The sequence below is a fragment of the Chiloscyllium plagiosum genome, unplaced genomic scaffold (assembly GCF_004010195.1).
Source record: "Chiloscyllium plagiosum isolate BGI_BamShark_2017 unplaced genomic scaffold, ASM401019v2 scaf_69, whole genome shotgun sequence".
Taxonomy (NCBI): domain Eukaryota; kingdom Metazoa; phylum Chordata; class Chondrichthyes; order Orectolobiformes; family Hemiscylliidae; genus Chiloscyllium; species Chiloscyllium plagiosum.
This window is the reverse complement of record NW_025215297.1, coordinates 42,776-54,133: the sequence shown is the minus strand read 5'-3', so window position 1 is coordinate 54,133 and position 11,358 is coordinate 42,776. Positions and strand designations below refer to the sequence as shown.

General features: G+C 43.1%; 1 protein-coding gene across 1 annotated transcript in view; it reads right to left on the bottom strand.

Annotated features, from left to right (window-relative positions):
* LOC122548258 overlaps nt 1-11,358 on the bottom strand; it is a 32,120-nt gene that overhangs the window by 11,710 nt on the left and 9,052 nt on the right. The window contains exon 3 of the mRNA XM_043686787.1: nt 7,593-7,700. Coding sequence (XP_043542722.1) covers nt 7,593-7,700 — 108 coding nt within the window. The remainder of the gene's footprint in view (nt 1-7,592; nt 7,701-11,358) is intronic.

Below are 11,358 nucleotides of genomic sequence, written 5' to 3'. Positions count from 1 at the left end.
TGCAACTTTTAAAAAAAGGTTTTGTGATTTACACATGAAAGAAGTGAAACTATCACTGTATTCTAACAGATGAAAGGTTTAACAGACAATCAATTTTTCAATGTATAATTTCAGTTACATCACACCGCAAATTTTTGCTATAAATTCTGTTACAATCGAGCCCTCCACTATCACCTGATGAAGGAGCGTCCCTCCGAAAGCTAGTGTGCTTCCAATTAAACCTGTTGGACTATAACCTGCTGTTGTGTGATTTTTAACTTTGTACACCCCAGTCCAACACCGGCATCTCCAAATCTTGGTTACAGTGAATCACCTCATTGATATAGAGCTTTCTATCTCACTGCTGGCAGGGAGGAAGGTGGATGCTGAGAATCATCGACACGGAAGTAAGAGTGGGTGCCAGGTGACTTCAGTTTACTGCTTGCTCTGAAGGACCTCTGTGTTAGACATCAGACACTAACATCTCAAGGCATACTCCATGGATACCACCCACAGACACCCCAAATCCATGGACAATGGCATCTGATATGTGCCCGCCTCTTAAAAATCCTCACTCTACGTCTCTGATCCATCTACAGTACGTGTCTGAACTTTAAAATTGCAACTCGGGATGCAAGGGCAACGATCATTGTAGCACTATAACAAGGATCCTGTGAGATCACAAACTAGGACCGCACAAGGCCACATCTCCAGTTTGTACGCTTGCTGTCTTAGCACTTACTACCTCGGTGCTCAAAGCATCCCCTGCCTTGTATTGACTTGCCTATCAGCATATTGCACCCTCAGCATGACAGACTGGCCTAATATTGCATCTGCACTGCCATGGTGTTTAGCATGGACACACAGCGAGAAAGCTTGTCATCATGTCAGCAGTCCTCAGTCAGGTCAGGCCTTTGTTCAGTGATTCCTGGCAGAGTAAGTCATAGAGTCATAGAGTCATAGAGATGTACAGCATGGAAACAGACCCTTCGGTCCAACCCGTCCATGCCGACCAGATATGCGAACCCAATCTAGTCCCACCTGCCAGTATCCGGCCCATATCCCTCCAAACCCTTCCTATTCATATACCCATCCAAATGCCTCTTAAACATTGCAATTGTACCAGCCTCCACCACTTCCTCATTCCATACACATACCATCCTCTGCGTGAAAAGGTTGCCTCTTAGGTTTCTTTTATATCTTTCCCCTCTCACCCTAAACCTATGCCCTCTAGTTCTGGACTCCCCGACCCCAGGGAAAAGACTTTGCCTATTTATCCTATCCATGCCCCTCATCATTTTGTAAACCTCTATAAGGTCACTCCTTAGCCTCCGATGCTCCAGGGAAAACAGCCCCAGCCGCACACACTCTCATGCACAGGCAATCTGTTGCTCCTACATGTGTGCACGTAGAAGCTTATGGGGTGAATTTGTTTTTGCAGAATTATACTTTATTTTGCTCAAACTACACGAATCCATGTAAAACTATGCAGAGGGTTTGTCAGTTTGACATATCATTGGGACATAGACAGAATTCTGAGCCAGCTTGAGAATGTAATTTAAAAGAAGTTTTGTTCTTTGAAATGCAAATCCTGATGAAGGAGCAGTGCTTTGAAAGCTAGTGCTTACAAATACCTGTTGGACTATAACCTGGTGTTGTGATATTGGTCATCCTTCAGTAATTATCAAATGGCTGTCATTCATGATGGCCCAGCTTGAGGGTCTAAGCAGGTAATTTAATTTTCCTGTCATCACTCTGGAGAGATATCAGGATTGTTCAGAGTTGGAAAGCCTGGCTGAGTTCTTTAAATCTCCCAAAAATACTCCAAACAGCTGTGATACCCTAAATGCTATGTTTCAGAAACTGTATCTGAGCTCTTCACACTGGGGTAGTGGAATAGCTGTTGAGCTATTGGAGACTTATTTGTTTTCATTGATCATGGCAGAATCTGTTCTCAGTCATTATACTTCTGGTGCAATTGATGCTCAGCTTGGCATTTGTGACATTTCTAACTATCATCTGGGCACAGGATTAACTAGTTCTTTCCCTGATTACCAGTTGGCAAGAAGAGGACTCAATGTGGTGCTGATCAGTCGGTCGTTGGAGAAGCTGAGAGCCACGGCAGATGAAATAGGTAAGAAGCATCAGTGTTTCCCACAGGTTGCAATGTAACATAATGTGTTACATTTTAATTGCTAGAGCACGGTAAAAGTAATCCCACTGTATGGGCCTGTAGAGACAGGTGCTGGGTCACAGAGCGAGTGTCTTCTGGCAATCATGATTGTGTCATCTATGTTTGGATGTATGAGTGACTCTAGAAGCTGTGAGATGACATGTTCCTTTTTTCTGGATAATTGCAGAACAGCAGCATGGCAAGAAAACAAAGATTGTTCAGGCAGATTTTAATCAGGGCGCTGAGATCTACGGACCAATTGAAGCAGCACTGAAGGATCTGAACATTGGAATCCTGGGTGACTAGTACTTTCTTCCCTCTCGTTCAGATTCATTAGGAAATGTAACAGATATCAAGACTGAAGGAACTGGTCATTAAAGTAAATGCTCTAGTGTGTGTTATTTAAAATAAGGGAGAACTTCATCAGAAAACACAAAGCCTGTTAGATTTAATCATAGCGCAAAGGATTTGTGGCTAGTGTTACATCACCACATTTGAGAGGGAGGTGATTGTATTAGTTTAGGTACAATAAATAATGCAAGTAATTGGCAGAGTGGGGTCATAGCTTGATATTTTGATATAGTTCAGTTCAAATTGTAATATTTTAATATCTCTTTATTTTAGTGAACAATGTTGGCAAAACCTACCAGGTGCTTCCATGTTACTTTCTAGATGTCCCAGATGTCGAAAAGGTATAGTACATTTCCTCAGAGCCCCCACTCCTTTTCTCATTAATCCTCCTTTTGCGGTCTGGTTTCTGTCATCCAGTTGGAAAGTTCACTGTCAGGAATCAGTTGGTGGAATGAGACTCTTATCTGCATGGTTATAAAAAGCAGCTGCGAGTTTACAATCTCCTTCCGATTTGGAGGGAAGACCAGAATTGTACAATATTCCAAAAGTGGCTTAACCAATGTCCTGTACAGCTGTAACACGATCTCCCAACTCCTGTACCCAATGCTCTGACCAATGAAGAAAAGCATACTAAACACCTTCACTATCCTATCAACCCCGAGACTCTGCTTTCAAGGAACTATGAACCTGCACTCCAAGGTTTCTTTGCTCAGCAACACCCCCCAGGACCTTGCCATTAAGTGTACAAGTCCTGCAGCACCTCGCGTTTATCTAAATTAAACTCCACTTGCCACTCCTCAGCCCATTGACCCATCTGATCTAGATCCTGTTGTTCTGGAATGACCTCCTTCACTGTCCACTACACCTCCAATTTTGGCGTCATCTGCAAACTTACTAACTATACCTCTTAAACTCACATCTAAATCATTTATATAAATGACAAAAAGCAGTGGACCCAGCACTGATCCTTGTGGCACACCACTGGTCACACCATTCCGGTGTGAAAGGCAGCTCCCCCATCACCACTCTCATCTTCTACTTTCAAGCCAGTTCTGTATCCAAATGGCTAGTTCTCCCTGTATTCAGTGAGATCTAACCTTGCTCACTAGTCTACCATGAGGAACCTTGTCGAGCACTATACTGAAGTCCATATAGATCATGTCTACCGCTCTGCCCTCATCAATCCTCTTTGCTGCTACTTCAAACAAAATTCAATCAAGTTCATGAGACATGATTTCCCACAAGATCATGCTGACCTTAGAGAATTTCCAGATTTTGACTCAGTGACACCGAAGGAACAGTGATTATATTACCAAGTCAGGATGGTGAGTGGTTTGGAGAGCAACTTGCAAGTTCTGGGTAATCCAAGATGGAGGACAGGATAAATTTCTGGCTGTAAGGGCTGCTTTTTTTGGAGGTGATTTCCTCGCATTCCAGGAACAGCAATTCCTGTTTTATATGCTGTTGCATTGTTTTGGAACTTTGGAAGATGGAGGACAGGATAAATTTCTGGCTGTAAGGGCTGCTTTTTTTGAGGTAATTTCCTCGCAGTCCAGGAACAGCAATTCCTGTTTTATATGCTGTTGCATTGTTTTGGAACTTTGGCAAAAAAAAGTCAAAACAACAGAAGTTTAAAAGGGAGAAGAGCAGACAAAGGAAGCACATGGTGAGGACAGTGCAGGAGGGAGAGAGAGAACCTGCACAGTTACTGCCTTTGCTGTTTGAATTTGTGTATCGCTGGACATCAGAGAACATCTGGGAAAATTAACAAACAGTGAAATTCAGAACTAATCTTGGAGGAACTGTTGGGCAAAGTTCACAGCACAGAATCCGATAAGTTCATTGTTTTAAGGCTGTCCAAGAGAGGCTGTAGTAATGGGTATAGTGGATTCTTTCTTGATTATGTTTTTGGAGGTAAGTCTCGATTTAAACTTAAATTAAATGGCTATGGCTTATATTTTAACCTGGGGCAGTGTTTGTAGAGGAATAAGACGGTGTTATTTTCTGGGTCTGGAGATTGTGAAGGAGCAAAAACGGCCTTTGCAGTGATATGTATTACTTGTCAGTTGTGGGAATTTAAAGAGAGTTTAAGGGTTACTGCAGATTATATCTGCCATAAATGCTGTTGGATGCAAGTCTTATCAGATCGAGTGAGTCGGTTGGAGAGACTGGTAGAAGCGATGAGGAATTTGCAACAGCAACAGTGTGTGGTGGATGGCAGTTATAGGAAGGGGGGAAAGTCTCAGATACAGTCACACAGATGGGTTAACTCCAGGAAGGGTAAGAGAGGTAGGCAGCTAGTGCAGGAGTCTTTTGTGGATATACCCATTTCAAACAGGTATGCTGCTTTGGAAAATGTAGGGGGTGATGGATTCTCAGGGGAACGTAGTACGAACAGCCAAGTTTCAGGTATGGAGATTGGCTCTAATGCAACGAGGGGTATGTCGGCTTCCAAGAGATCAATTGTGTTAGGGGATTCCGTAGTCTGAGGTACAGACAGACGTTCCTGTGGCCAGCAGAGAAAAAGCAGAATGGTGTGTTGTTTCCCTGGTGCCAGGATCAAGGATATCTGAGGGTGCAGAATCTCTCTCGGGGATGAGGGGCCAGCAGGATGTCATTGTCCACATTGGAAGGGAAAAGGTTGAAATCCTGAAGGGAGATTAGAGTTAGGCAGAAATTTAAAAAGGAGATCCTCGAGGGTAGTAATATCTGGATTGCTCCCAGTGCTACGAGCTAGTGAGGGCAGGAATAGGAGGATAGAGCAGATGAATGCATGGCTGAGGAGCTGGTGTATGGGAGAAGGATTCACATTTTTTGAGCATTGGAATCTCTTTTGGGGTAGAAGTGACCTGTACAAGAAGGACGGATTGCACTTAAATTGGAAGGAGACTAATACTGGCAGGGAAACTTGCTAGAACCGCTTGGGAGGATTTAAACTAGTAAGGTGGTGGGACCCAGGGAGATAGTGAGGAAAGAGATCGATCTGAGACGGGTACAGCTGAGAACAGAAGTGAGTCAGGCAGGCAGGGACAAGGTAGGAATAATAAATTAAATTGCATTTATTTCAATACAAGGGACCTAACAGGGAAGGCAGATGAACGTGGGACTGGGATATCATAGCAATTATGGAAACATGGCTCGGGGAAGGCCAGGATGGGCAGCTTAATGTTCCAGGATACAAATCCTACAGGAAGGATAGAAAGGGAGGCAAGAGAGGAGGGGGAGTGGCATTTTTGATGAGGGATAGCATTACAGCTGTGCTGAGGGAGGATACATCCAGGGATGTTATTTGGGTAGAACTGAGAAATAAGAAAGGGATGATCATGTTGTTGGGATTGTATTATAGCCCCCACAATAGTCAGAGGGAAATTGAGAAACAAACTTGTAAGGAGATCTCAGCTGTCTGTAAGAAATAATAGGGTAGTTATGGTAGGGGATTTTAACTTTGCAAACATAGACTGGGACTGCCATAGTGTTAAAGGTTTAGATGGAGAGGAATTTGTTAAGTGTGTACAAGACAATTTTCTGATTCAGTATGTGGATGTACCTACTAGAGAAGGTGCAAAACTTGACCTACTCTTGGAAATAAGGCAGATGACTGAGGTGTCAGTGGGGGAGCAGCGACCATAATTCTATTCATTTTAAAATAGTGATGGAAAGGATAGACCAGATCTAAAAGTTGAAGTTCTAAATTGGAGAAAGGCCACTCCCCCTCCTCTCTTGCCTCCCTTAAGAGAAATGTCCAATACCAATCAGTTATGCTGGGCATTGTTGAGACTTCATCTGAAACACTGTCTACAGAGTTTGTTGCCACCCTTATTGGGTAGAGGGCAAACCCTATAGTCAATCCTAGCTGTAATTTGCAGCATGAAAAGAACTAAGAATGAGAAGGGAGTTGTGGTGTGTTCAGTAGACAATCAATTGATCTAGTGTGCACCAGGAAGGAGGTGGCCCTACAGCAGGACTGATAAGGCCTGAGGAAAGTCAGTATTGGGGAGGACTGAGCCCCACAGCAGGACACCTCTGTTGAAAAGCATGCTTAGGGAGGCATAAGACCATGACAGCTGGAAAGGGTCCAGAATGGATCGTGTCTAAGGACAAAGGAAACATAATATGGGGCCCAGAAGGTCAGTACAACAAAGTATACTGGATTGTAACCAGAAGCTGATCATGAATATGATCAGGAGGTGGTATGACCCAGACCCCCCTGATACCAGAGCAGAAAGCTTGGTGGAAGGGACAAGGTCAAGATAAATATGAGAAGGTGCTGTAATTCAGACAACCCTTGTCAGTAATATAACCGGTGACAGGCGAGAACAGTGAGGGTGGTGGCTATCAGACGTGACAGTTTAAAGCCAAAGGCCAGATAGTGGTTGCAGTAGGGGAGGCACCAATGTCCCGCTCTACTCAGAGGGCAGCGAGGATGATGACATTCACTGGAATGGGTTAGAGAACAAAATGGGCTTGTATTGACATGGGGCGGGAAGAGGTGGGATGACCTACCATCCTATGAATCAGAAAGACCCGCACCTATAGCTCATCTGTGAGCTGTAGTTAAACATTGAAGAGATAGGCAGGGGAATCCACAGGACAGGGAAAAAATTAACTTAGAACCTTTTAGCCCAGCAGAAAGGCAAGTGTTATTGAACAGATTGACCAAATGATTAAAATTAATTGGAATCCCACAAACCCCGCCCCCCCCCCAGTTTGCAAGTAGAGTAGTAAAAAGAAACAAGAAACAAAAAAGATAAGGCCTTAAAAATTAGCATTCTGACTTAATGCAAAATTAAAAGTGAAATTCTTTGCTCAGTGGATATTTATCAAGTTGAGATTTATGGGTGTAAATATTTTGTTGTGACTGTGTGCCATATAACTGTTGGATTTCGAATGTGAAACTATTGTACATCAGATTCAGAAGCAAAGTCAGGAGGCATGCTTTCACACACAGAACTGTCAAAATCTGAAATACGTCCCTCCAGTTGGTGGGCGATACTGTGAAGGCTGAGATGGATGTTGTCAGGTAAGGGAAATAGAGCAAATACAAAGCAATAGCATCGAAAAATAAAATTAGTCTTAAAAATTAACTTACCAACTTTGATAGTTTCTGCTACAAATTCACAAGAGGACCCAACGTAGTTCTCCTTGCAGTCACATTTATGTCCATTCCAGGTCCCTCCATTCTGACATGAATGTGTTGCTGCATCAGAGATAATAATAGTATTTCAAATATCAAAGTTTGTGAGAAGATTTGTAGCTCGGGTGCTTGTTGCTGTGGTTCTGTTCGCCGAGCTGGAAGTTTTTGTTGCAAACGTTTCGTCCCCTGTCTAGGTAACATCTTCAGTGCTTGGGAGCCTCCTGTGAAGCGCTTCTGTGGTGTTTCCTCCGGCATTTATAGTGGCCTGTCCCTGCCGCTTCCGGTTGTCAGTTTCAGCTGTCTGCTGTAGTGGCCGGTATATTGGGTCCAGGTCGATGTGTTTGTTGATGGAGTTTGTGGACCTGGACCCAATATATCGGCCATTACAGCGGACAGCTGAAACTGACAACCGGAAGCAGCAGGGACAGGCCACTATAAATGCCGGAGGAAACACCACAGAAGCGCTTCACAGGAGGCTCCCAAGCACTGAGGATGTCACCTCGACAGGGGACGAAACGTTTGCAACAAAAACTTCCAGCTCGGCGAACAGAACCACAGCATTTCAAATATCACATGGTTATTGAGAAGGATCATCATACAACAGCATTTCATTTTTAAAATTTTCTGATTTCTATCTCCCTTTGTCTTTGGAGCATAATTGCATTGAGCCCTTATTCGATGGGCATCCTCATTCTCTTTTGCGCAACCATTTTCCAGTACATCTATGAATTTGGCCTTTGGTTGTTGACCCGTGTTTTGGCACTGGAGGCTATGAGATAATGGAAGACAAAGTAGAGGACACAGATCAAACTAAGCAAAACTGGATTATAAAGTTCTGTGTGTGAAAACATGCCTCCTGACTTTGCTTCTGAGTCTGATGTATAATAGTTTCACATTCGAAATCCATGTAGATAATGGAGAACACCATGGACAATGGAGGTAAAACTGCATACTTCAGGTCATGCTGTAAAATGGAGGAAAGACTGGAAATGGTCAGCAAATACAGACAGTAAACGATAACTGGCAGCAAAATGAATAATGGGAGACAAGCTGGCTAACAAAGGGCAAATACAGGGCAAATTGTGCATTTCAATCAAACTGGGTTTTGGAGAACTTTGAAGAAATTAAAGTTTAATCATCCATGATCATATTACATAGCAGAACCAGCTTGATGAGCTGAATAGCCTATTCCTGTTCCAATCTATGATAGCTTGGATAATCAAGTTCAAACTCAGTAATTTAGGTCAAAACTAGATAGAATTGACAATGAGGCTATTCTGTATTTTGGAGTTCAAACTTGGAAATAGAGACAAAATTGGATGATGGAGGATTAAAAGGATAATAGAAACAATAAATTCCAATGAATATAATCCTTGTCTATTCAGTCTCTCCTCATAAGCTAACCCCCTCAACTCCGGAATTAACCTCGTGAACCTCCCCTGGTGGCAGCTTCGGTTTGCTAGTACCCACAGCACCCAAGTTGAAACATTTTATATCGAAAGGCCAAGCAGCAGTTTTATCATGACAACAGGTTTTAAATTTAGGCAATCAATTTAAATCGGGCCCTTAGCTACCAAAGACCTGTTAAATTTAAATCTGATGGTTTTGACAACCTGGGACCAATCCAAGAGAGAGAGAGTGAAATTGGCTTTCACAGTCATTTATGCATTAGAAAAATAATCAACTAAGTAATAACGGTACCAACGATGTAGAAACAATGGAAAAAGGTCTTTCCAATAGAAGAATCTGAGTAGGCATTCCTGGAGGAGGATCTGATGGAAGAAGGCACAGAACATTGGGGAAGATGTAATCTGGCTATAATTTTGAGACTAAGTTCGGTTTGTTTTTATATAAGTGGGACTTGTATTTATTGGAACAGTTTACCATACGGTACCAACGATGTAGAAACAATGGAAAAAGGTCTTTCCATTGGAGAATCTGAGTAGGCATTCCTGGAGGAGGATCTGATGGAAGAAGGCACAGAACATTCGGGAAGATGTAATCTGGCTATAATTTTGAGACTAAGTTCGGTTTGTTTTTATATAAGTGGGACTTGTATTTATTGGAACAGTTTACCATCAGAATCTGGCCATATTCGGTAATAATTAGTAATTAGAAAGGATTTATTCTATTTGTTAATAGTTTAGTTAATTTTTTTTACTGTTCAAGTTAGATAAATAAATTGTTACTAGGGTGAGTGTCGGGGATTTAATTTGTTTAACCAGTGGAAGCTGCTGGAAAAAAAATAGATTGCACACATTCTCACACTCCTTTTAACAGATTATAGAATGAGGTGATCCTCTTTGGGTGAGTCGGTTTTAGTTCCGTGAGGTGAGGTGGGGTGGGGGTGTAAATCAACCTCTGCTTTACAACAACGATGATGAGTCAGAGTTCAGAAAGGGGTTAGAGGGCTTGGTGCCGTGGTGCAATGATAACAACCTCTCTCTCGATGTCAGCAAAACTAAAGATCGTCAGAACAAAAGGAGGAGAGCATCTGCAGAGGTTGAGAGGATTGAGAGTGTCAAGTTTCTAGGAGTGACGATGACCAACAACCCATCCTGGACTTCTCACATTGATGCGACAGACAGAAGTTCACAACAACTCCTCTGCTTCCTCAGGCTGCTCAGCAAATTTAGCCTGTTCATAAGCACCCTCACCAGCATTTTCAGATGCACCATAGAAAGCATACTGTCCAGGTGCAAAATGGCCTAGTATGGTAACTGCTCTGTCCAGGACCGTAGGAAACTACAGAAGTTTGTGTGCACAGCCCAGACTACCTTCCATCCATGGACTCCATTTACATGCCTCACTGCCAAGGAAAAGCTGTCAACACCGTCAAAGAAGGGCTTTGACGACTCATCATTCCTGAAGAAGGGCTTATGCCCGAAACGTCGATTCTCCTGTTCCGTGGATGCTGCCTGACCTGCTGCGCTTTTCCAGCAACACATTTTCAGCTCGTCAAAGACCCATCCCATCCCGGTAATCTCTCCAACAACCTCTTCTGTTAGGCAGAAAATACAGAATACACACCAACAAGTTCAAGAACAGGTCCGATCAAGGACAGGAGTGGGAGACTATGTATTGAGTCGGAAGAGATAGGAGAGGTCTTAAATGAGTACTTTTCTTCAGTATTTACAAATGAGAGGGACCGTATTGTTGAAGAGGAGAGTGTGAAACGGACTGGTAAACTAGAGGAGATACTTGTTAGGAAGGAAGATGTGTTGGGCATTTTGAAAAATTTGAGGATAGACAAGTCCCCCGGGCCTGACGGGATATATCCTAGGATTATGTGGGAAGCAAGAGAGGAAATTGCAGAACCGTTGGCAATGATCTTTTCGTCTTCACTGTCAACGGGGGTGGTACCAGGGGACCGGAGAGTGGCGAATGTTGTGCCCCTGTTCAAAAAAGGGAATAAGGATAACCCCGGGAATTACAGGCCTGTTAGTCTTACTGCTGTGGTAGGCAAAGTAATGGAAAGGGTACTAAGGGATAGGATTTATGAGTATCTGGAAAGACACTGCTTGATTAGGGACAGCCAGCACGGATTTGTGAAGGGTAGGTCTTGCCTTACAAGTCTTATTGAATTCTTCGAGGAGGTGACCAAGCATGTGGATGAGGGAAGAGCAATGGATGTAGTGTACATGGATTTTAGTAAGGCATTTGATAAGGTTCCCCATGGTAGGCTTATGCGGAAAGTCAGGAGGCATGGGAGAGAGGGAAA